Source organism: Taurulus bubalis (genome assembly GCF_910589615.1).
Source record: "Taurulus bubalis genome assembly, chromosome: 3".
Classification (NCBI taxonomy): domain Eukaryota; kingdom Metazoa; phylum Chordata; class Actinopteri; order Perciformes; family Cottidae; genus Taurulus; species Taurulus bubalis.
The window spans coordinates 19,052,499-19,079,503 of record NC_136591.1 but is presented as its reverse complement, the minus strand read 5'-3'; the positions used below and the strand labels follow the sequence as shown (position 1 = coordinate 19,079,503).

Below are 27,005 nucleotides of genomic sequence, written 5' to 3'. Positions count from 1 at the left end.
TTTATTCTCTGCGGTTGCCTCCCTGGCATGTTATTTTAAATGTATTTCCATATATTTAGCTGTCCCTTATTGCCAATTTATGAAATTGTACATGTGCAATTGTTTAATAAAGAATTATATTTAAAATAAAAGGTAAAAAGACAAACAAAGTTTAACCCCAAGCAGTTTCGGGGCGGTTTTGTCTCCTGTCACACTTTATAAAAGTCCTAAACCTCTATGAAAACAACTAAATCTAAAAGTAGAGAAAAAAAACATGTATTTTATACGTGAAGTCTCTTCATTTCCGGTTTACATCCAGCAAGCTTGACGCATCAGAAGCGTCAGCGTAAACGTGAGGATGTGCGCTGGCCTGTCGAGCTCGATTGGTCATGTCTGGAACCGGTCCGTCCAATATTGTCTTCCCCCCTTCCACGAGTGTTGGTGCACGGCTTGTGTGAATTACAAGAACATTACAATGTAATACAAGAAAGGAAAGAAAGAAGCAAAAAAAAAAAACGCATCATAAAGCAAAACTATGACTTTTGTTCAGGACAGTAAAGTAGTAGAAGTTTCCAAAGCTGATTCGGCGGAGAGTTTTTATCCGAGTGATGAGGACGTTGAGAAGTGGATGTCCAGCGCATTTGACATGGTGAGGGATTAATGCCAATCAATCAAATAACTTTCATGTTATCTTAGTTTAACTATAATGCATGACAGGAATGTTGTGCCGCTTATTAACTAAAGCTAAAACTAAGCTCTCAGTGATACCATTGTCATTTATATATATTTCCTGATTTGATAGCTGTACAGGATTTATAGATAATAAATAAGCGTTCAATTACCAGCTAAAAGGAAAGTGACGAATATGTTCTGGTTAAACTCTTTGTACACGTTTTTGTTTTTAATTATTATTATTATTAACTTCCATACAGACATGCAGCCTAAATTGCTAAACATAAAAAAACGGGGGGGATAACAATAAATATATATTAACCTGACTGTCCTGTGAAGCTGCTGCATGTTGACCTGACTGTACCTGTGAAGCTGCTGCGTGTTGACCTGACTGTACCTGTGAAGCTGCTGCGTGTTGACCTGACTGTACTGTGATGCTGCAGGCCCGAGAGGCTCTGGAAAATGGGGAGGTGCCGGTCGGGTGTCTGATGGTCCACAACGATGAGGTCATGGGAAAAGGTCGGAATGAAGTCAACAAGACCAAAAATGTAGGAAAAGTTTGAACGAACTCCAGATGTTCTCAGTATATAAAACATGCAGATCGGCATATAACAAGAGAGTGAGTGTGTGTGTGTGTGTGTGTGTGTGTGTGTGTGTGTGTGTGTGTGTGTGTGTGTGTGTGTGTTAGGCCACTCGACACGCTGAGATGGTGGCCCTGGATCAGCTCCTCGACCGGTGCCGCCGGAGCAGCCTGAATGTGAGCGCCGTGTGCGAGTGGACGGCGCTGTACGTCACCGTGGAGCCGTGCATCATGTGTGCCGCAGCCCTGCGCCTGCTCAGTATCCCGACACCTGGGGGTATGTGTGTGTGTTTTGTGTGTTGACCGCTGTTCGCTGTTGTTCCTTGACCAGCTGTCAGACATCCCGGTGGTTGTGTACGGCTGCAGGAATGAGCGTTTTGGCGGCTGCGGTTCGGTTCTGGACGTCTCCTCTGCACACCTACCAGAGACCGGGTCCACATTCAAGGTGTTTGTCTGACTTTTAAAAGTGACACACTGTGTGTGTGTGTGTGTGTGTGTGTGTGTGTGTGTGTGTGTGTGTGTGTGTGTGTGTGTGTGTGTTGGGAAGCGGAGGCCGTGACAGCAGCAGATTAAAGCCCACAGTTATAGAGCAACATGTTCAACTGCCATACATGTCCACATACTTATGGTGTGTGTGTTCAGTGTGTTTCAGGTCACAGAGCAGAGGAAGCTGTCGAGATGCTGAAGTCTTTCTACAAACAGGAGAACCCAAACGGTGATCAGAAGCTTTTCTCATCTCTTCTCTTCTTAAGTTTTTCTTTTACATTTTATTTTAATGTTTCTTTTTTATCTTCCGTTCTATTTTTCTCTCCTTTTAATCATATTTCTTGTGTTTTCTTCTGCTCTTGTCAGACATTGTTACCTGACGCCTTTACACACGAACAGCCTACACTTCCTCTTCTTAATGTTTCTTCTTAATGTTTCTCTTTTCTTCTTCCTTCTGTCCGTTTTAGCCCCAAAACCCAAAAGCAGGAAGGACTGACCTCTTCCACATCGGTCGTACATTCAGTTTTCATATCGCCTGTTTTCATTTTTGTTTTATGAAATAAAAGACATCATGAATCATTCTGTGTGTCACAGACTTCCCGCAACTTCAGTTGCTGTTCATTGTGCCACCAGGGGGAGCAGCACTAACTCACCCACCCACACAACTCCTCATGATCTAATACTCTGAGATTAAAACAAACATAAAAACAATTAACAGAGGGAAGTCCAAATATTTTGGAGAAAATTTGTTAAGTTGTTTAATTTCACTGTTCATGACCGCGCAGTTGTTTGTTCTCAAACTGTAAAACTCACCACTTCCTGTCTTTCTGAGAACCGACAGAATGTGTGAGAAACAGCGAAGGTGTGTGTGTGTGTCTAGCAGCGCTTCTCAACAGGAGTAACCTTCACAACTGCTCATAACACACACACACACACACAGAGAGGCTAACACAATTCTGATTGCGTTTCACTTCCTCTCACACACACATACTGTAGTATGTCGGAGTGTGTGTGTGTTCACAGTATCTGCAGCATGGAGGAGTTGGAAACACGGTGTGTGTATATACGTGTGTATATATGTGTGTGTGTGTGTGTGTTCAGGTGTCCTGCTGTTTGTTAACAAAGTGAAAGCGAAATATTTAAACTGTTTCACACGATGTTTCTCTTTTTATCTTCAGTGTTTGTTTTCGGTTCTCCACTTCCTTCTTTGTGGCTGACAACTTCCTTCCTTCCTTCCTTCCGTCCCTTCTTTGTTCATTTATCATATACAGGTAAAAGCCAGTAAATTAGAATATTTTGAAAAACTTGATTTATTTCAGTAATTGCATTCAAAAGGTGTAACTTGTACATTATATTTATTCATTGCACACAGACTGATGCATTCAAATGTTAATTTCATTTAATTTTGATGATTTGAAGTGGCAACAAATGAAAATCCAAAATTCCGTGTGTCACAAAATTAGAATATTGTGTTAGGGTTACATTTTGAAGATACCTGGTGCCACAAACTAATCAGCTGATTAACTCAAAACACCTGCAAAGGGCTTTAAATGGTCTCTCAGTCCAGTTCTGAAGCCTACACAAACATGGGGAAGACTTCAGATTTGACAGCTGTCCAAAAGGCGACCATCGACACATTGCACAAGGAGGGAAAGACACAAAAGGTTATTGCTGAAGAGGCTGGCTGTTCTCAGAGCTCTGTGTCCAAACACATTAATGGAGAGGCAAAGGGAAGGAAAAACCGTGGTCAGAAAAAGTGTACAAGCAATAGGGATCACCGCGCCCTGGTCAAGATTGTGAAAAAAAAAACATTCAAAAATGTGGGGGAGATTCACAAGGAGTGGACAGCTGCTGGAGTCAGTGCTTCAAGATCCACCACCAAGAGACGCTTGAAAGACATGGGTTTCAACTGCCGCATACCTCGTGTCAAGCCACTGTTGACCAAGAAACAGCGCGAAAAGCGTCTCACCTGGGCTAAGGAAAAAAAGAGCTGGACTGCTGCTGAGTGGTCCAAAGTCATGTTTTCTGACGAAAGCAAATTTTGCATTTCCTTTGGAAATCGAGGTCCCAGAGTCTGGAGGAGGACAGGAGAGGCACAGGATCCACGTTGCCTGAAGTCTAGTGTAAAGTTTCCACCATCAGTGATGGTTTGGGGTGCCATGTCATCTGCTGGTGTCGGTCCACTCTGTTTCCTGAGATCCAGGGTCAACGCAGCCGTATACCAGCAAGTTTTAGAGCACTTCATGCTTCCTGCTGCTGACCTGCTCTATGGAGATGGAGATTTCAAGTTCCAACAGGACTTGGCGCCTGCACACAGCGCGAAATCTACCCGTGCCTGGTTTACGGACCATGGTATTTCTGTTCTAAATTGGCCAGCCAACTCCCCTGACCTTAGCCCCATAGAAAATCTGTGGGGTATTGTGAAAAGGAAGATGCAGAATGCCAGACCCAAAAACGCAGAAGAGTTGAAGGCCACTATCAGAGCAACCTGGGCTCTCATAACACCTGAGCAGTGCCAGAAACTCATGGACTCCATGCCACGCCGCATTAACGCAGTAATTGAGGCAAAAGGAGCTCCAACCAAGTATTGAGTATTGTACATGCTCATATTTTTCATTTTCATACTTTTCAGTTGGCCAACATTTCTAAAAATCCCTTTTTTGTATCAGCCTTAAGTAATATTCTAATTTTGTGACACACGGAATTTTGGATTTTCATTTGTTGCCACTTCAAATCATCAAAATTAAATGAAATAAACATTTGAATGCATCAGTCTGTGTGCAATGAATAAATATAATGTACAAGTTACACCTTTTGAATGCAATTACTGAAATAAATCAAGTTTTTCAAAATATTCTAATTTACTGGCTTTTACCTGTATTATTGCCTTCCCCCCCCCCTTTTCTATCACATTTTTTATCCTACGTTTTGTACTTCCCATTTCCTTCTTTCAGTAGTTTATTGTATCAGTTTATGTATGTTCTACTTCATTTCCCCCTTTTTCATTTCCTTTACATCTTCCCTCTCTCCTTCCTTCGCTTTGTTCCTGCTCATTCCCTTCCTCCCCCCAAATCTTCCTTCAATTTTCAGGAGGAACACTTTGTAAACTTCTTCTTCACAGACGTGTCAAATACATGCATCACACTAAAAGGCACAAGTGCTTTCAGTACACACAAACACATATAGTTTTTTCCCTCTTTTCTTCGACAGTTAAATAATACAAATGTGGTTTAAATGACGTCCAGCTCCTCTCTGCTCATTAGCATGCAAGTCTATGCAAGTTAATGCGAAGCAGGATATTCCAGAATATTTTAATGTGTCACCTCAAGAGTGGAGGAGTCGACATGTTAATGAACACACGCGCACGCACACGCACACACACTCCACCCGTCTGCTCCGCGCTGGTGGAGGAATCAAACGCTCAGTCATGCCTCAACTTTCTGTCTTTTCTTGGTTCTTACTTCTTTGTCCTGTCACGTCCCCTCCATCTTGAGAAGTCTTCTTTCCCTTCTGAACACCACAAGTCTCTTTCAGAGAGATGAATGTGTGTGTGCATTTTTATGGACTAAATTGTGTTTGAAGTTTGGGGGTTTCCACGGTGACAAGAGAGCTGGAAAAGCAGTTGGGGGAGGATTGGCTGAACATTTCTTTTGTAAATCGAGAGAGAAACATCTCACAAGAACGCTCAGAAATATTAGACATAAAAAATGTCCCTCCGATAGTAAACAATTATTTTGTAGCATTTTTCTGCAACCCTTGTAGCGTTAAAGTGTGGTAGATTTAGCAAGCTAGCTAACTAGTGAACAAAGAGCTAGCTTAAATGCTACACACGTTTAAAACAATCATCGATAGCAAAGTACTGGATGAAGCATTTCATTCCTCTTTATTTACTTGTCTGCTGATGCAAAACGTCCCCTCAGTGAGAGAGTCGGATCAGTTTAAGTCCCGCCCCCAGACTCATTTTAAAAAGTTAAAAAGTTCCAGATTTCACAGGAAACAGTTTCCACTCAAACTTTATTGATTTTGTACCAACATCTAGTTTCTTCCATACATGTAGTGCGACTCATGAGATGAATAATAATAATGTCCAACACATTATTGATCAGTGGTTTCGCAGTAGTTCATACCAGAAAAGCAGATTACAAATATTGTGTGTGTGTGTGTGTGTGTGTGTGTGTGTGTGTGTGTGTGTGTGTGTGTGTGTGTGTGTGTGTGTGTGTGTGCCTCCACAAAAAGCGAGACAGTTGATCAGTTTTTTGCCACTGGAAAAAAAATCAAAAGCTGAGTTTTGACACTATAATATTTACATTTAACTGCAGATTATGTTTTTCTCCTTAAATTGTTGTTGTTGTTATTGGGTATAGTTAAAAAAAGGTAAACCGTGTTATTTTTCCCCACTTCAGGAGAGGGCGCTTGTTTTCTGTCTTGTGCCATCCCGGGCGGGCGGGGCAACGACACGTCCTCTTCAGTCCGAGAGGAGCAGCTGGGAGGCGATCACTCACCTTTGACCTTTTCTAAGAGGAAGACACAAAGAGTGTAGTCAGCAGACAGTGTGTGTGTGTGTGTGTGTGTGTGTGTATGTGTACCTGTGTGTGGATGGTCCCAGATGTAGCTGTTGAGGATTTCTCCGAGGGTGTAGAAAACACAAATCACTGCCGTCATGGCGCTGAAGAAGAGGCCTCGAGCCAGCGGAGTGACGCGCTCCAGCACCGGGTACACCCACACACCCGTCACCTGGTGCACCCAACACGTCCTGGTGAGGGTTGGGGGGGTTAACGTGGATCCATACGCAGGTTTTATTTGGGTCAACAGTTCGTAGTGTAACTCAGGATTATTCTCCTTCAGACCACTTGTCTGAAGCTACGTTCAACCGGACAGGTTTCATCTAAACGAGGAACTTTAATGCTATGTTGGTTCTGGCGCCCCCTGTGGACTAAGGTGGTAGTGTCTCTGAGCACCAGGGTCCCTTTAGAAAACCTCTAATTTTACTGCAGCAGGGTCTGACAGTCTGCCCCTCTCAGTCCTGGTTCTGGTTCTCCAGTGCCCCCCTTCACTCCAGCGGGTCTAGAAATACGTCCTAGAGGAGAAGGACTACACTGAGGCCTATAGAGGACCAGGACTAGACTGAGGTCTATAGAGGACCAGGACTACACTGAGGTTTATAGAGGACCAGGACTACAATGAGGCCTATAGAGGACCAGTACTACATTGAGGTTTATAGAGGACCAGGAGTACACTGAGGTTTATAGAGGACCAGGACTACACTGAGGTCTATAGAGGACCAGCACTATACTGAGGTCTATAGAGGACCAGGACTATACTGAGGTCTATAGAGGACCAGGACTACACTGAGGTTTATAGAGGACCAGGACTAGACTGGTACTGGTTCAGGACTGTAAGAGATGTGTATTGACTGGTTGTTAATGGGGAACATTCTGGTACCAGAGAATGTATCCCACGCCGAAGCAGCACACGGCCGCCAGACCGCACGACCGGCTAGGGTACCGATGGTTGGTGGTCCGCATCTCAATGATGATGAAGGGCAGGACGGTGGTGTGCTAGGAGAGAAGGACAGAAGGAAAGGAGACGAAGCAGAACATGTCACACTCTGTGTCGTTTAGCCTTTCTTATGGATTGATGTCAGTTTGTTCTCTTTTAATAATTCATTTACGGCCGTAAACAAACACGCCGTACAGCAACACCATCAACTCTCAACCAGTTAGTCAAGAGCCAACATCTACTTTACACCCATGAGCTACTCGCTCCATCCACGAGGGGGCACTCAGATATTAAACAAAGACACACACACCTAATTGTCTCAGCAGTGTTGAGACCTCTTACCTCATTTGCACAGCTGTGTGTGTGTGTGTGTGTGTGTGTGTGTGTGTGTGTGTGTGTGTGTGTGTGTGTGTGTGTGTGTGTGTGTGTGTGTGTGTGTTCGCCCTGAGCGAAGTCAGACTGCTGAGCCGCTCGTTATGTCACAGTGAGAAAAACATTTCGCAAATTATTCCCTGGTCGGCGGATACAAACGACGAAGATGATGCACACAAACATCATTAGATAGAGAGATGCGCGCGCACACACACACACACACACACACACACACACACACACACACACACACACACACACACAGTTAGATCAAATATCAATTATATCCGGAAACATCAGCCTCAAAACGCTGCCTTGTTTGCTAATGATTACTACTAAGAAAACTATTCTTTTTGGGGGATCCGGACGGTCCTCGCCTCAATATGTTATTTCATGAACTGTAATTATTTCCTCGACCTCTATATTACCTAATCTGTGGATATTTGAGACAACCCACTTTCAGGGGTAAAAGGTATTTTTATTGATTTTATTGTTAAAAACAAGTATCTTCTAATGTGCGCTAGCTAGGTCAACAGGTTTTTGTAAATCATTTAAAAATCATCCCATTTCTCAGATAGTCAAGGTGGATTTAACAGGAAAGAAAATGCAACAGAGCTCCTTTGTACACTGCGCACCAAAAAGGGAGGTGGTCACCGTGTCACAACCTTGCTTTCAACCAATCGGCGTATCTGGTTTCCCTCTGAGGGTTTTAAAAGGTCGGACCGAGGATGCCAAGTATGTGCAAACGAACAAGAGTCACAACATCTACGAGGAGGACAGAATAGCTCTCGCTCTCTCCTGGGGTCTTAAATTCTAGGTTTCCCTCCCATCATTATACTTCGGGGACAAAAGCACACACGCGCACACGCACACGCACACACTTTACCCAGAGTGCCTCAGTTGAATTCCAATCTCGCGGTCATGTTTAAGTTTAGTCTCCGTTGAGAGGACTCGCGGCTCGTAAATAATACTCTCTTTATGCTCGCCGTCCCTCGCTCTCTATTTCGGTTTCTAGGTCTCCGTCTGTCCCCCCCCTGCAGCCCTCCCTCTACCTCCTCCACCCCCTCCCAAGGTTTGCGGTTTCGCTCGAGCAGCCAGCTTTATGACTCTGTAGAAAATCCCCCCCCCCCTTCCTCTGCAGAACAGTGGTGGTTCGATCCTGCGGGGGCTAAAAAAACGCTTTCATGCAGAGACACACAGCTGGGGTGGGGTCACGCGGCTGAGGGTCATGGGGGTCATCTTCCAGTGTTGACAAAACGACTGACGAGGATGGAAACTGATTTGGCTTCTTCACCAAAACTCCAATGGAATTAAAGTGAATGTTTATCGTTACATCTAGGGCTGCAACTAACTGTTATTTTAATAAGCGATTAATCGGTTGATTAGTTTTTCGATTAATCGGATTAAAAAAACTAAAAATCAAAAAAGCATTAATTTCCAACCCTTTATTCAAAAACAGAACTGACAGTGCAAAACATCTTCAGAAAGCACAAACAGGTTGCTCCTTGAACATCCCTGAGCTGTTAATTAAAACATTAAAATTAAAACGGACTAACACTAAAAACATATACATGTATGCTTTACATCTGCCAAATGTGACCCTTTTTACTGTGATTGATCTCCTTGGAGCAGAGGCTGCATTTAGCATAACTTGCTTTATCAATATGTATGAAATGCTGGGACAGTGGAAGTGTACTGCTCCTTTCACGTCTGTTTTCACCTCCACTTCAGGCCCAGCTCCACTTCATCTCAGCTCTGCATCAAGCTGCGCTGCATATAGAGCGTCCTCTTGCTTAAGCTATTTCATTCTGGGCCTCTTATGACCACGACGTCACGTTGTTGGCTACGCCCAACTACGTGATTTGATTCAGTCTACTTTGAGTAAAAAACCTGCAGCCAGATCCGCCGGTTTAACGTTAATGAGTGACTGGTGAACTGAACCAGACCGGGGCGTTACGACATGTTTCATCACGTTGTGTTTTTTTCCAAGCAAGACTGAACTGTAACAGAACATAAAGTAACTTTAACGACAATACACAACCCAAACACGTTAGCTAACGTGATAGCAAGCTGACTAGCTTCCATTAAAAACAAGTTTGAGAGAAATGAAGCCGGTGTAGACATCTTAACGCTGATTGGCCAAGACTCGACACGTCACATCAAAGGTGTTTTATTTTGCGAAGATCACGACCTCAGCTTTTCTCGTGTCTCACTCCAATCTCACTTGGTTTGTTTTCACTCCGGCTTGTCATCGTTCAAAAACACACACACAAAACCTCTCCGCCCCGTTGCCCACAGATACGTGTGCGCGCACACAGGTGAGCACTGAGCACACACACCAGCGGACAGAGAGCGTCGAAAAATATGTCACGTGAAAAGTAGACCGCTATATCTGCGTTTTAAACACTCCCATGGTGAAGATGCAACAGCAGCTCTCCTGTGAGGAGCAGCGGAGTTCTCCTCGCACCGGAGCAGCTCTCTGAACCCGGAGCAGCTCTCCTGCTCCAGGTGAAACGAGCCAAAGTGCCCGTGTCTTCTACCAACAATGAGCTGCTGGCTTCACATATTACAAAAGTACAAAGTACACGGATATAAAACTAAGTCATTAATAAATACATGGACAAATGCCTGTACTTTTGGGTAAATGGTTACGGTACGCCGTTAACAGGTTACGTTTGCACATGCGCGATTTGATGCGACGCCGTGAGCTCCGTGAGCTTGTCTTTTCTTGCTGTTGTGTTTCTCGAAATAAAAAAACAGATCTAAGCTCAATATTGAGCATGAATTGAGAGAGGCCGTATCAAATCTACAACCCTGTTTATAACATGTGTGTCGAGGAAAGCAGGTCACTGCAGCCACTAATACTGATACAACCTGATGGCTCACATATCTGCACTCATTGTTTTGTTTGGCAAAAAAAAATAAAAGCTTATTGTTTTCCACAATGAGCTATTTAGTAGTAACTAAATATGAGTATTTTTTTGCACAGATAGAACTTACACAATACATTGTCTGATGGGGCAATCTGATATACTTGAAAGTGATTGCAATTTTCTTTATTCTGTTATTTATAAAAGCACAGATGAGTCACAATTATTTTATTTACAGAAAAGGTTTGAGAACCACAGCTTTAAGTGTTTGTGTCGGAGGCGCCGCCGCCGCCTATTTTGCACTATTACAATACTTATAGGCAAGTAGTTATCATGTCTTCCGCTCCATGAAACGCATGTTAATGCTCAGTAGTACACATATGGTACTTTAATGTATTTGCATTGTAATAAAATGTGATCATTTTCAATGGGCATATATGCAGCTGAAACGGGTAGTCTAGTGCATCCCACATTTTTCAACATAACATTTTAAAACATTGTAGTCATTTTGGCCTTTATAAAAATGATTGTTTTGAGGGAGGTGGGGTAGTGCACTATAGGCCCCTGAGACGCGGCTTAAGAGTTTGTCCTTAATGGAAAAAAAACATTCCCCTTACTTTACTTTTATACTTTTAAGTAGTTTTTAAACCAGTACTTTTACACTTTTACTTAAGTAAAAAGCTTGAGTTGATACTTCAACTTTTACAGAAGTATTTTTAAACCCTAGTATCTATACTTCTACTTGAGTAATGAATGTGAATACTTTTGACACCTCTGAATACCTCACAGTACTTCCAGTGACTCCATCTGTGCTTTTATAAATAATAGAATAAAGAACATTGCAATCACTTTCAAGTAAACCAGATTGCTCCATTAGACAAAAAAAATGTTATCACTTTGTTAGAAAAATGACAATAAAGTTATATCCGTACAAAGAAATAACTAATATTTAGTTACTACTAAATGCCTTATTGTGGAAAACAATAAGCTCTTTTTTTGCAAAACCGAATGAGTGCAGATGTGTGAGCATCACATTATATCAGTGTTAGTGGCTGCAGTGAGCTTGTAGATTTGATACGGCCGCTCTCAATTCGTGCTCAATGTTGAGAGACGCAACAGCAGAAAAGACCTCACGGAGAATTCATAAAGATCGGCTTTTGACAAAATGCCAAGAAACGGGCGAGTCGCGCATGCGCAAGGGTAACCTGTTAACGGCGTACGATGAACATTTAAAATCAGCATTTCCTCTTGCGCCCCTCCTGTAAATAAATACTGACTAAAGGAAACATGGTGTTCATTTATTTTAATGGCGACCACAAAGTGTGCAGGCTTTGTCACTGCAGTGCATTTTTCGGGCTTTTGGAAGAATATTTCCAGAGCCTCTCGATACGCGAAGTCAGAAACGTCATTGATGGAGCTCCATGCTGCAGGCTGTTGGATGTTTGTCTTGACCTGCAAATACATTAACTGTTAGGCTTTAAAAGTGAGAGCTTATAGCTTAAAATACTGATAGCTTGAAGCAGCAAATCCCATTGTGAAAAGCACGCAACATATTTTTCGCCTCTCTCTCTCTCTCCACTGTGTGCAGCGCATCGGGGCAGAACTCCGCCGTGCGTGACACAGAGAAGAGTTTTAACGCCACCATGTAGAGACAGAAAGGACATGCCGTGTGTAGATACGATCAATAACATACGGCCGTTTAGTTTGTTTATTAACAGAACAAGATGTAGACCTGTTCTATAGGAAATTACTCGGCCAGTCACTATATTGCAGGCTCAGTATTGCATAGATCAGTGTTTATCCCGTACATGTACATCATCTATACTATAGATGTACGGGATATAGATGTACGGGATATGTACGGGATTTTAATGAGCCATTAATACATTCTTGAAAATAACTATTAGTTACAACACTTGAAACCACCCACAAATATATACAATTTAGATGTTTTAACAGTTAAGTCCAGCTTAAAGTCACCCTTAAGATTATTTACATTCAGAAAAAGCTTTTCCCAGCTGTGGGGCCACATCTCCATCTTCTTGCTCAAACACTTACTTAAAGTTTCACTGAGTGATTTTCAAGCCTTGTTTTTATGGGAACGTCCAGGCAGGGTGACCCTGGAAACGTTTGGATCCTCAATAAAAACATATGTGGCTTTTGAGAAGATGATTTTGAGAAGATCATCACGAGATTATAAAGACTAGTCGTCTTTATAATCACTGGTGGCTGCTGCAGAGTTTACAGAGGTCAGGAAATCAGGATTTTACTATCAGGAGCTTTTAATGTCACAATCCTGGTCCTCTGTCTGGTTTGGAACCCCACAGCACTGAAGCTTAATAACAATAATGATCATATAATAATACAGCACCTTTAGAAGCAAGAGTTTACAAAGTATGCAGCGATGAAACCAATCAATCCAATGCATAAATGCATAGAACCAGTATATATTAGGGATGGGGGGAGAAAAAAAAGATTTGTAGATATTTTGCGTGGCGACATGGAAGCCGAGTATCGATCTTTTATCATATCAATTATTAACATTTTGGTCCTAGAATAATAAAATCAATTGCTTTTCCAGCCCACTTGATGGTGCTGTGTTGTTGTCTGGTGAAGTCAGCAGAGTCCTGGATCAGCGTGATCGGTAGGAAGTTGGTCAAAACAAAAATGGAGACCTCGGTGAAAGAAATTAGAAATACGCCGTCCGCGTGTAAATCAAACGTCTGGACTTCATGTCACTCGTAGCGCCGCTGCTTGCACAGCTGTTGCACGAAACACGGGACAACATGCGCGACACGGCATTGGACAAAGACATTAAAAAAAGCATAAATCAAACTGGCTCCTGGTCCTCTAGTAGCGCTGGAAGCGGCCGTCATTCAGACGCAGTTCCTGGAGAAGTCTGTAAAAATTCACCGAGCTGTGTGCCTAGGGATAATATTATGGCCCCAGACACGAGGGCGTTCAATGTTCCGATGTTTTGGGGATTTCTACAACAAGTATAATGCAGACATAGTGCTTATTTTTATGGTGGATGGCGGAAATTAAAACTGTTTGCACAGAAATAAGCCCCGATCCCTCTCTGACGCGACTATGTAGACTGTAATACCAACAGTTCACTTTGTCAGGTGCAACATTTATGACAGTGTTGGTCAGTTTGTCCCAAATTGCTGCAATAAAAATGATTGAAGTGAGATGAACTGAATGACTGAAAACGTTATCTTATTAGATCAAATATGTTGTAGACAAAGTTTTCCTTTGGGGACAATTTGCAGTTGAAAAAAAAAAAGGTAACAAATCGCAATACTGTTAAGGTTGACACTTGCAATACTTTTACTCGATCTTTTTGAAATAAGTGTTGATGAGAGCTGGAGCGATAGCTGCAGAGCGTCAGAGTCGGATGTGAGAAAGGAATATAAATACAGTGTTTCCCTACCATTATATCAGGGGGGCGCCTCGCCCTTATATGATATAATTCATTTTGTTTTATTTAATTTTCTCTATAGCGTCAGATCACAACAGAAGACATTTAAGGTTCCCTTTCCTACAGAACAGGTCTGTTTTTGTATTTCTGTCTCTACATGGTCGCGTTTACAACTCTCCTCTGCTCTCACTCAGTATCGCGCATGGCGGAGTTTCGCCCCAATATTTGTTTTTGTCTGATGGAGCAATCTGGTTTACTTGAAAGTGATTGCAATGTTCTTTATTCTATTATTTATAAAAAAATAAGTTGTTAGTACATTACATTTAGCTGACGCTTTTATCCAAAGTGAATTACAATAAGTGCATTAACCATGAGTACAAACTCAGAACATCAAGAAAGTACAAGTAAAAAAGTACAACAAATTTAAACTACAAAGTGCTATCCGTAAGTGCTATTTAAGTGCTACTAAAGTGCTACTACGGCGCTACCTTCCTTATTCAAGGTGTAGTCGAAAAAGATGTGTTCTTCAGTTTGCGACGGAAGATGTAGAGACTTGCTGCTGTCCTGATGTCAATGGGGTGCTCATTCCACCATTGAGGAGCCGGGACAGCAAACAGTCGTGACTTTGTTGAGTGTTTAGCTCGCAGTGACGGAGCTACAAACCGATTGGCAGAAGCCGAGCGGAGCAAACGAGCTGGGGTGTACAGTTTTACCATGTCCTGGATGTAGATTGATTGGACCCGATCTGTTCGTAGCACGGTACGCAAGTACCAATGTTTTAAAGGAGATGCGGTCGACCACCGGTAACCAGTGAAGATCGCGGAGGAGTGAAGTGGTGTGGGTGAATTTCGGGAGGTTAAAGACCAGTCGAGCTGCTGCATTCTGGATGAGCGGCAGAGGTTGGATGGCACTAGCAGGTAGACCTGCCAGGATGGAGTTTGTGATACAGTAGTCAAGATCAGAGCCTGGACAAGAACCTGAGCCGCCTTCTGAGTGAGAAGGGGACGTATTCTCCTGATGTTGTACAGCATGTACCTACAGGAACGTGTTGTTGCGGTGATGTTGGCAGTCAGGGAGAGTTGACTATCGAGTGCCACTACAATACAAATTCAGCATGGACCATTTTGTTAAAATGTGTCTTCCTCCAAAATGCGGCGTGACAGAAAGAGTTTGAGAACCACTGCGAGTGTTTGTGTCGGAGTCGGTTTAAAAAAATATTATAATCACATATGAATCGCCTTCAGAGAGGAATGTATATTTGTATTATCAGTTCTGGATTAAAATCTCCTGTTAACTCTGTAAAAAGAGCCAGATGTTTATGTTGCTGGTCAGAGGCTACAAGTAGTGTCAGATTTTAAATATTTAGGAATTTTTATTGATTCTAATCTCTCTTTTAAAAAGCAGGTAAAACATGTGACAAAGGTTTTAAAATTTAACCTCATGAATTTTAGATATATAAGAAACTGTCTACCCATGCAGGCTGCAAAACTATATTTTAATGCAATGATTATCCAGCTGGGCACAAGCCAGCAGCACGACATTAAAACATATCCATATTATCCATAAACAAACTCTAAAGACACTGGATAAAAAAAACTAAAAGTCACCATCACTGCAATATTCTCATCAAACTAAAACTAAACTACAGCAAAATATTTACAACCGCAATGACAAAACAGTTTGGGTTGTTTTAGTCCGCGGTGCCGCCGCCGTAGAAACCACTCAGCTGTTGCGTCATCTCTTGGAGTATGATACACACACACACACACACACACACACACACACACACACACACACACACACACACACACACACACACACACACACACACACCAAGAAAGCTTCATGAGGAGGTTTTTCATGTTTCAGCTCTGGAACATTTTTTGATCATCGATTAGATTAAAACCCACTTCCTCGAGGCGGCAAAACAAAGCCGACGAATCTATGGCTCACTGACCCTCTGATGAGTCATGATCCAGAGAGGACAGGCCATGCAGAAGACCATCTAGTTGACATTCATTTTTATATATTTATAAAAATGGTGGAATTACAATCTCTGGGCCGCCTTCGGGGCCCAGACTGACTTTTTCCTCCAGAGACTGATGTTGGGAAAGAGAAGTCTGCGCCTCGTTTAATTACATTATTATTATTAATCCATCTGCTCTGCGGGATTCAGGCTACTTTTGTTCTTCCCCCAAAAAAGGGAAAAACACACTTTTTTAAAATTCTTTTTATCCCCGACTGATTTCACGCATCAATCCAAAAGTCCATCTGGAATTCATTGAGAAACATAATTGCTGGTATTAATCAGTTCTGGTTGTGAGCTTCGCAGGGGTGGAACTGGACCAGTGATGTGTGGAACTGGACCAGTGCAGGACTCTCGTCCCACTTGGTCCCACTTGTACAATATTCTTCTGCATCATTTATCTCATTTTAATCAAACGGCTCAGCAGAAGCGACTGGACTCACCATGCCGTGGTTGAGCCACTGGGGGATGAAGTTGTCCAGCAGTCGGGGGTAGACCAGCTCCCTGTCGTACAGGTAGAGAGTCCAGAACGTGAACACCACGAACTAGAGAGAGAGATAAACGGTTAGCAAAGCAGTCCTCATCCAGCGCATTTCAAACCCAAGCAGCTGCATGAAAACACTGAACTGAAGAACGCATTACTGAACTGCTGCTGGTCGCCAGAGACGAGAAAAAACCCTCATGTGCTGCAGGGACACGGTAACGTGCTAAAGGAACATGGTAACATGCTAAAGGGACAGGGTAACGTGCTGCAGGGACACGGTAACGTGCTAAAGGGACAGGGTAACGTGCTGCAGGGACATGGTAACATGCTAAAGGGACAGGGTAACGTGCTGCAGGGACATGTAACATGCTAAAGGGACAGGGTAACGTGCTGCAGGGACACGGTAACGTGCTAAAGGGACAGGGTAATGTGCTAAAGGGACAGGGTAACGTGCTAAAGGGACAGGGTAACGTGCTAAAGGGACACGGTAACGTGCTGCAGGGACAGGGTAACGTGCTAAAGGGACAGGGTAATGTGCTAAAGGGACACGGTAACGTGCTAAAGGGGCACGGTTACATGCTAAAGGGACACGGTAAAATGCTAAAGCTACACGGTAACGTGCTAAAGGGACACGGTAATGTGCTACAGAAACACGGTAACATGCCACCTCTGAAGAGTTACAACATTTCCCCGATGGAGTCTCGCATACAGGGTCTTAATTTTGGGAGTGTCAATTACTGCGTTTCTGAACTTTGGTGGTTTAATGGTGGGAGAAGCAAGAATCTACACGTGCCCTGAACGCACCATACACTGAGAAACCCCTCAGACTAATGCCTCTCTAGCAGACAGTTCTGGACGTGAGCCAGACCATGTTCTGCAGGACGGGGTGGGGGGTGGAATTACCTGACGAGGTATCTGAACACCCTATTGTACCCTGACCGGCATGTTCTCTGCTTTCAACAAGCTGGGGGCAGAAAACACACACGCGCACGCACGCACGCACGCACGCACGCACGCACGCACGCACGCACGCACGCACATTCCTTATCAGTCAGCCTGAGTTTCCAGACATTAGCTGTGGTGATAATCATGTCTATTGTGCTGTGTAAACTGAACTCACACACACACGGCGCTGTGCCAGCTGACAATAGGTGTTTCAGGGAGAGTATGTGTGCGTGTTGCAGCCCCATCTCAAGTGTATTTGTTTAGTATCTGTGTCTAGTATGCATATTCATGACTGTATGTCGAAACATGGGCTATGGTTGTGGTCATACAGCTGTACAAGTTCAACTCTGTGCAGCAGCTAAAGGGCACCTTGTCAACTGAAGCCTTGAAAGTGTGTGTGTGTGTGTGTGTGTGTGTGTGTGTGTGTGTGTGTGTGTGTGTGTGTGTGTGTAGGCTGCCAGCATTGTAAGAAACATCCCAAGGATCAGACGGAGGTCACAGTTTGAAGCAACGGCTCGACAGCATTTCTTCTGTTCTATTCACAGCGAGTTCTCAGATAACCAGTTATTAAATTCATTATCGATCGTCTGCTTGATTTGGGGACATCTGATTTGGTTCCATCCATCGCCACTGCCATCATTATTCACCACTCAATCGCAACTGGCCAGCAGCTGTTTTGATTGGTACATAGGGAGCTAAACATGGAGGGATTTATGACCCAGGGAATCCCTTGATACTAGTGGCACATGCATGGCCATAACGACTATTGTTATTCTTCAGCAGGCAGCAACATTTAATGTTTACAGTCACATATATGTGTACAGCGGTCTGAGCTACTTACATCTCACGGATAGAAGTTGACTCATGGTGTGCAAGAAATGACATCGCCAAAATGTATGATGGGTAAAGCATCGCCCACTTTGCTGCACAGGAAAAAACTTCTTCCTGCACAAGAAAAGTCTTCCTGTGTGGGCGGCGTCATCTACCCAGCATTCATTTTGGCGATGTCATTTCTTGCACACCGTGAGTCAAGTGAGTTAACATGAGACACAAGTAGTTCGGTCCGCTGCTCCTTCAGCTTCAAGCTGTGAACATTAAATGTTGTTGTTCAAAATAATAAATATACTTATTTAGGCTTACAGTATATAAGTAATTGTCATCAAATGGCAACAATAAGACTATTAGGCAGTAGTCTACAGATTCTTAGGTTTTTGAACAAAAGAACAAACAGAAAACATAGATCAGACAATCATATTCAATGTTATTTTTACTTCTTTGTGGTAATTCATTGTTATTAATTTTTTGAAACAACTATTAACAATTATAACTTTTTTCTTTCTTTTTTTATAATTAAAAATGATATTTATTGATTTTTTTTATTACCTTAATCAGGTTGTACCTACTAGGGGTGGGAATCACCAGAGGTCCCACGATTCTATTTTAGACTGCGATATATTGAGTATTGCGATTTATTCCCTTTTTTCCACCGCAAATAGTCCCCAAAGGAAAGCTTTGTCAACATATTGTATCTAAGATCAAGTTTCATCTCACTTCAATCATTTTTATTGCAGCAAAATGTGAACACTGTTATCAATGTTGTCATTCGAGCTGGATGCGCCGGAGAGGGGGCGGGGCTTATCTCTGTGCAAGCAGTTTTCATTTACGCCTTCCACATGGAAATAACCACTCTTTCTGCTTTCTACTTGTTGTGGTTCACAATATTATCCGTAGCCACACAGCTCGGTGGATGTCACGCGAGGAAGTGTGTCTGAATGGAGGCCTCTTCCAGCGCTGCTAGAGGACCCGTAGCCAGTTTTATGCTTTTTCTAACGTCTTTGAGCAGCGGTGTGTCGCGCATGTTGTCCCGTGTGTTGCGCAACAGCTGTGAGAGCATCGGTGCTACGAGTGACAGAAAGTCCAGACGGATGATTTAAACGCGGACGGCGCATTTCTAATTTCTAAGTTCATTAAATCATCATAGTTATTAGAGGAAATTATGGGCAAATTATTATTAATTATGGGGCAAAAATTGCCCCCATAATTAATTTGTTTATATTTCTTAGGGTTAGTTTTGCCCTTTGCCCTAGTGTATTTCCGACGCTGCATCCATCCATCCGCTCACCGCTCCGACGGGGAAGGCCAGCACGGCCATCATCCAGTCCCTCAGGCCGATGAGCTTCCTCAGCTGGCGCTCCTGCTCCCTGCTGTCGCCTCCTTTAGTCAGCAGACAGGACACGTCGATGAGGACGCACAGCCCGAAGAACACGGCCTGGATCACCTGAGGAGACATTTAGGTCAAAAAACACATATATGATTGTGATTAGGGCTGCAACAACAAATCCATTATCGATTTGTTGTGTTGCACGATTATTACGGCATTCAATAAGTCGCTGAGGAAAAAAAAAAAAAAAAAAAAAAAAGAGTAGCGCAACTGGCCGACGGCCGCCAGCGTTTCTGAGATTGGAGTGAGACACGGAAAAAAGTTTAAATCGTGATCTTAGCAATAGAAGATCTTTGATGTGACGTGTCGAGTCTTGGCCAATCAGCGTTAAGATGTCTACAGCGGCTTCATTTTCCTCTAACTTGTTTTTAAATGGAAGCTAGTCAGCTTGCTACCACGTTAGCTAACGCGTTTGGGTTGTGTATTGTCGTTAAAGTTACTTTATGTTCCGTTACAGATCAGTCTTACTTGGAAAAAAACGTAACATGATGAAACTTGCCGTAACTCCCCGGTCTGGTTCAGTTCACGTAGTCACTCGTTAATGTTAACCGGCACACCGGCGGATCTGGCTGGAGGTTTTTTTTTTTACTCAAAGTAGAATGAATCAAATCACGTAGTTGGGCTTAGCCAACAACGTGATTTCGTGGTCATAAGAGACCCAGTATGAAATAGTTTAAGGAAGAGGACGCTCTATATGTAGCGCAACTTGATGCAGAGCTCAGATGAAGTGGAGCTGGGCCTGAAGTGGAGGTGAAAACAGACGTGAAAGGAGCAGTACAGCTTCCCACTGTTTCATACATATTGATAAAGCAGGGTATGTAAAAGCAGCCTCTGATCCAAGGAGATCAATTACAGTAAAAAGGGCTCACATTTGGCAGATGTAAAGCATACATGTGTATGTTTTTAGTGTTATGCCGTGTTCACCGCGGCAGTTTATTCACGTGAGTGAAACAAGGGTGTTCACACCAGACACGAAAGATCGCGTCGTGAAGAGGGCGTGGCTTAGCTCCGTTGCTTGTCTCTGTGAGACAAGCAACGGAGCTTTCATTTCCGCTATCGACCATGGAATAAATAACGACTAGTTCTGCTTTATACTTGTTGTGGAAGTCCCAAACATGTCGGAACATGAAACGCCCTCGTGTTTGGGTTCATAATATTAACCGCACACAGCTCGGTGAATTTCACCGACTCCTCCAAAAAGGATTGACTTTACATGTAATCTGGTCGCGCCGCAAATTCGCGCCGCGTCCTGTGTGAACGCGGCATTAGTCGATTCTTATTAATTTTTTTTAATTAACAGCTCAGGGATGTTCAAGGAGCAACCTGTTTGTGCACTTTCTGAAGATGTTTTGCACTGTCACTTCTGTTTTTGAATAAAGGGTTGGAAATTTTGTATTTTTTTTTATCCGATTCATCGAAAAAATAATCAACCGATTAATCGATTATCAAAATAATCGTTAGTTGCAGCCCTAATTGTGATATATAATTAGTTTGTTCTTCTCCACATCAGCCAGCTCTAGTTTCAAAACCGACATTTTCACTGCTGTCAAAAAAACATAAAAGGGGAGGCAGCATCTGTGTTAACAGGGCGGTCTAACATAACCACAAATAACTTTTATATCGCCACAATAACTCACACAAAATATTTTTTTTTTAATATTTCTTTAGAATGATGAAAATATGCCGACAGACATCCAGAGATAACCCTACAGCCCTAGATTTGGGGGGGTTTGACTTAATTTTGAAATCTAGGAAACACAAAAATAAAATAACTTCCCATCTTTTAAAAAAGGGAGAAAAGCCTTTTTTTTCTTCTTTTTTTTTAAAAATGGTATTGCCCGTTGCCTAGCAACAGTGCTTTCAAAACTAAAACCACATGGATGAAAAGCGTATCCTCTATTGACAGGTGTTTTGGTTTGAATTCATCTGCACTTATATATATTTGTGTGTGTGTGTGTGTGTGTGTGTGTGTGTGTGTGTGTGCACATAAACAAATCAATCACAGTCAAAGTGCCTGCATTTGTGAAATGGATCTCATAGCAATCATGTCTGCGTTTCACTGGCGGTGTTGCACTTATTTGCAGAGCTTCATGTTGCACATGTTTGTACATTCACACACAGATAAACACACACACAGTGGGATCGAGAGCCAGATGTTGCAGTGGTGTGTGTGTTTCCTGGCTGCTGGTTTAATTAACAGCACAGTTAACCAGGAGGAGAGTTCTAATGTGGAAAATATGACACAGCTGTTTTTCTCTCTCTCTCTCACACACACACACACACACACACACACACACACACACACACACACACACACACACCTCGTGCAAAATGTACGATTATAAAAATATATGTATTTATTTTTTATAAATCGTATTTACGAGTTTTAAATAAATAAATAAAATAAACCCACACTTCCAAAACAACTAACAAAACTGGTCAGTGACATTTTAATGTAAACAATAAAGCGTTTGAACACAACATGGAGGTTGTGACCTCATGTCTTACGATGTCGCTCCGCGTTACAGTTAAACACATCCGAGCAGGAATCAAAGAATAAATAGAGAAACAGAGAGACGCAAACCTTCCTGCTATCTGTCCACAAAGGCTCGCTTGTTGTAACGTGTGTGAGGTTATTGCTAAAGTGGACATGCTATGCTTGTTAATGCTGACTGACTGAGTTAGTGTCTGAACAGAGACGTCTCTTTGTGAACCATGTGTGTCTGCATTGTGCGTTTGCTTTCCACTTGTCATTATAGCTAAATGTACTTCACTCCAGAAGCCGTCCTGCTGGTTGTGAAGCTGAACATGTCCTGTCACATACTTTTTAATTCATCAATGTCTATTTTAGGTATTGTACCGTTATGTAAAAGGCGGCCATAAAAAATAATCCTGTTTATTCTCAGAAAGCAATTTGCAGATAAGGGATGGAGTTGTGTTGAATAACAGTGCGCTCTTATTTTGAAATAAAGTCAAAATGAGCAGAGTAGAAACACTGATCGGCCTTCTTATGATTGGCTAGCTAGGTGCTGGAAATACTTTTAATTTGTTGTATGTTTCTCCTGTTTATATGCAGGTTTTGCATGCCATGTATACATAATTGTTTGTGTTTATGTCTTTTATGTTTCTTTTTTGCTGAATATTCATGCTTTATTATGTTGTTTTAATGATGAGGGAGTTGCATGTCTTCTGTCTGGGACAGCCTTTTTTAAATTAGTTTAATTGTGAACGCGCGGCGCGCTCCCGCGTAGTGGTAGTGGGGGGCATTATATGACATTAGTGCATTTTGCACCACAACACCGAGCTCCCCACATTGTGCGCCTCCAGACCCGCTTTAGCGTGCCGGGAGGAGGAGGAACCACCACTCTTTGTTAACCACCGGTAAACAAAGAGGACGGCGGAGAAAAAGAAAAAAAACGCTGAGTGGTCATTAAAAAAAAAATCCGAAGCTGCAGCCCGTGCAGCGAATTCACTGCCTGCGCGTGGTGCATGCACGGTAATTAATACAAATAAAAAATAAATGCAGCAACCGTCTCGAGTCCCTCACCAGGTCGATGAAGGTCAGGAACTTCCAGCTGCCCCCGTAGGTCTGGTGCGCCGGCATGTCCAGCGCCTTGTAATGGCACAGGATGGAGAAGTAGGACAGCAGGATGGCGACCCGGAGGACCTGCGACGGGATCAGCGCCATGACGGTGGCTGGCTCGCGCGCGCTCCGTCCTGGTGTACCTGTTCACCTGGTGTCCTTGTGTCCTTGTCTCCTTGACTCCTTCTCTCAGCGTGTCGGTGGAGATCCTTCCTGGTCGGTCTCGGCCTGTCTCGCCTCCTTCCTCGTGTCTAACGCTCGTGCACCCCCCCCCTTACTTTTCCGTCTGTAGACTGCTTCCGTGTTGTGATGATGATGATGCAAGGGGGAGGAGGCACTCATATTCATCTTTACTCAATATGTTTTACCTGCCATTTCTATCTTGTAAAGCACTGTAACCTTTTTTTAATCTATTTTTAAAGTACTACATAAATACAGTTTACTGGGAAAAACTGAGGGGAGATTACATTTAAAAAAAATTAAAACCCACTCTGGAATCACCTGAAGAGACATATATAATATATTTATAATAGGACAATGTAGACATAAATAATAATACAAAATAACATTTGAAAACTGGCTGTTAAATTACAAATATATACAAGATTTCAAGTAAATATGTGAATTCGTATCTAAAGTCAACTAAATCTTCATTTGGATTTAAATTAATTTTTATTAGACACATTTTTACTTATTATTTAGCACATCACATTCAGTACATGGATTCATAACAAGAAACGTTTGTATTACCAAGTACGTGTACATATGCAAGGGATTTACTACATCATGCATATTAAATTGTTTTTATGTGATTTATGAGTGGATCGAAATCAAACAAACTGATTTGCTGAGTCCCTTTGAATCTAAAAACATATATTATGTCTGTTGTACCTGTAAAAGCACCTCAATGAGCCCTGAGCTGTGTGTCACAGCCACCGTGTTGATAACGAATGAAAGGTCAAAGTACAAACACTGACTTCCTGTTATGACGTGTGCATTTCACCTCACAGAGAATCTCTGTACGGCATGTAACATAAAAGGACAAAATAAAAAACATGTGAAAATAGGATTTCATTAAATAAAATATGAGATAAAATGAGAATAAAACACATTTGTCAGTAGAAAAAAAATCCCAAGAACAGATGTCTTCCCAAATTATGTATTACGGTGTTGTGATGTAAAACGTCCCACAGTCGGGGTTTGAGAAAATACCTAAAAATGTCCGACTCCATATTTCCAATTTGAAATATGTTGGACATGATGAGAGCGACGTGGGTACACCATTTTGCGAATATCGAAGTAACATACGTACAGGACATATAAGGAGCCGTCTGGCGCCCTCTGTGTACTAAAGTGTTAGTGTCTCTAAATACCAGGGTCCCTTTAGAAAACCTCTCATTTTACTGCAGCAGGATCTGACAGTCTGCCCCTCTTAGTCCTGGTTCTGGTTCTCCAGCACCCCCGCCCCCCTTCTCTCCAGCGGGTCCAGGATTACGTCTTCGTTCTCCAGAACCGATGACAGGAATGTAAGCTCTCTGCATTGTTTATAAACAGATTGAAGGTCACAACAATAAAGCAGCCATTGAAATCGAAATTAACTCATTTGAACTGAGAGAGAGAGAGAGAGAGAGAGAGAGAAAGGACGCTCAAGCAGGCGAGGAAAGAGTCGGTGCTGTTCCCATGACGATGCTGCACTGCTACCCAGGACACAGTGCTGTTTCTGCAGTTTTTTAAAAGTTTTTTTTTATGGATGGATGGACTCGTGCACAGGTCTAACGTTAAATTACATTCCCTCTGTTGTTTTAACTGGAATATGCAGTTTGCTCAGAAACACGGCGCTCGTTACAACACAGGGTCATTGCTGTCGAGTTCGCAGCAAGGTGCAACCGGTAAAAACAGATTGCGACTCCTCTGGTTGTATAGAAGTCTATAGAAAATGACTCTACTTCTCTCTTGATTCATTCCCTCAGTAAACATTGTAAACATGAGTTTATGTCTCAATCTCTCGTTTCAAGTCTTCTTCAATACAGAATGATGTACATTTACTAAATGATGACCATTTAGAGTCAAACAGACCATAAAGCAGGGGATGCTTTAGGGGCGGGGCTACAAGGTGACACCCTCTCATGGTTGCATAAAAACAAGACGGCAACGACCAAAAACCAAGATGGCGACGGTCAGAATGCCGAACTCGAGGCTTCAAAGACCGCAGACACCACGATGACAGTGTTTTTTTTGTTTTTTACGCCCATGCATAAAAAAAAACGTTCTCAAACGGATGTATGTTCACATTTCAAAAGTCATAAACTATTTCCAACACAATTGTTCAGCAGCTCTGCTGGAGACGGTTGAAGGGATTGAGTCTGACTCCCTCTGTGGTGGAGTAGGGACTCAAACCAGTAACCTGCCAGCTCACTTTAAGGTTTGGAAGAGTTTGTGTGGAAAATGCCAGAATGATTGGACGGAATATGTTGACCCTCGTAGATGCCTAAGTGTGTGACTGTTTGTGTGTATGTGTGTGTGTGTGTGTGTGTGTGTGTGTGTGTGTGTGTGTGTGTGTGTGTGTGCGTGTGTGTGTGTGTGTGTGTGTGTGTGTGCATACACACTGCCAGCTCTGTGGGGTCTATTGGCAACATGTTTCCACTGTAGAAAGTGTATATATATATATATATATATATATATATATATATACAGTGGCGGCTGGTGGCAATTTCGTTTTTTGTAGGGCCATCTAATCCCAGTATGATTCAATGCAAAAAAAAAGGTATTACGCATTACTACTTTGCAGTTAAATATTTAACATTTATTCCAACACTTTGACATAATAAGGACATCTTATTAATACAATACAGTATATTATAATATACTGAATTGTATTAATAAGATGTCATTATGTCAAAGTGTTGGAATAAATATATATCATGTCGCATACCCCTCCAAAAGACAGTCTTTTGGACTTGACTGATGATTTAAAATGTATTGATGAATTCCCAAAACCAACGTATGAGCTGTGTACAAGGCACAAAAACGATAAGTATGTTTGCATTAATAGCACACACACACACACACACACACACACACACACACACACACACACACACACACACACACAGAGAGAGAGAGAGAGAGAGAGAGAGAGAGACAACACTCACGCCCATTTCCTAAAAACATACACAGTGGAGTGCTAATACGTTACCGTTTCTAATTCCCTCTCACCCGCAACACTTTCCAGTTCATTCTGGGGGATCCCGAGTGTTCCAAGGTCAGCCGGGAGGTATAATACCTCCAGCTGTCCTGGGTCTTCCCCGGGGTCTCCTACAAGTTGGACGTCCCTGGTTAGTAGCTTGACAGAGTTATCCATGTGTGTCCTCCTGGTGTTCTCATGTTTTTTTAATTTTTCCGACAAGTGCTTCATGTCCCTTACTCCCGTAGCTGTCCATGCTGGATCGGGCCATGTTGATTTAAAAAAAAAAAAGCAGGCATGGAAAGTCAAATACGGCGTTAGCACGACTGCATCCAGCAGCTAGCTTAGCCAAGCCGTCCTGGCGTAGTTTAGCTGTCTCCACAGAAGCTGCTTCCCTTTGACGCCAGTCTGTTAAACTGAGGTCAGGCTGATATAGGACCAAGTGTTTTACCTGTAGTTTCTCCACCAAAGGTCTTCTCTCAAACCGATGTTGGAGGAGAGATTACACCGAGTTAGCGTTTGGTTTTCTTTGAGGAACGTGCTCGACTGTACTCACACTCGCTGCTGTATTGTTGTTAAAATGGGTGGCGCGCGAGCCTCGTCTGCCCTGATGAGACAGAGACACGGGAACGCGCAGCCTTGGGCCAACTGAGTTTGGCCCTCCTGGAAGTCTTTTTTAGGGC

At 42.7% G+C, this 27,005-nt stretch overlaps 2 protein-coding genes across 2 annotated transcripts; one reads left to right on the top strand and one right to left on the bottom strand.

Annotated features, from left to right (window-relative positions):
* Positions 1 to 431: 431 nt before the first annotated feature.
* On the top strand, positions 432 to 2,318 carry adat2 (adenosine deaminase tRNA specific 2). Its single transcript, XM_079215936.1, has 6 exons — positions 432 to 628; positions 1,095 to 1,199; positions 1,340 to 1,490; positions 1,570 to 1,676; positions 1,874 to 1,946; positions 2,185 to 2,318. The coding sequence occupies exons 1-6, from the start codon at positions 515 to 517 to the stop codon at positions 2,211 to 2,213; spliced, it is 579 nt and encodes a 192-aa protein (XP_079072062.1). The 5' UTR covers positions 432 to 514; the 3' UTR covers positions 2,214 to 2,318.
* A 3,411-nt stretch (positions 2,319 to 5,729) lies between these two features.
* Positions 5,730 to 23,243, bottom strand: aig1 (androgen-induced 1 (H. sapiens); the record flags this gene model as incomplete). The annotated part of the gene is made up of 6 exons (XM_079214924.1): positions 5,730 to 6,231; positions 6,304 to 6,470; positions 7,160 to 7,275; positions 16,349 to 16,450; positions 19,457 to 19,612; positions 23,103 to 23,243. 6 exons carry the CDS (start codon positions 23,241 to 23,243, stop codon positions 6,212 to 6,214), a joined length of 702 nt encoding a protein of 233 aa, XP_079071050.1. The 3' UTR covers positions 5,730 to 6,211.
* Positions 23,244 to 27,005: the final 3,762 nt, after the last annotated feature.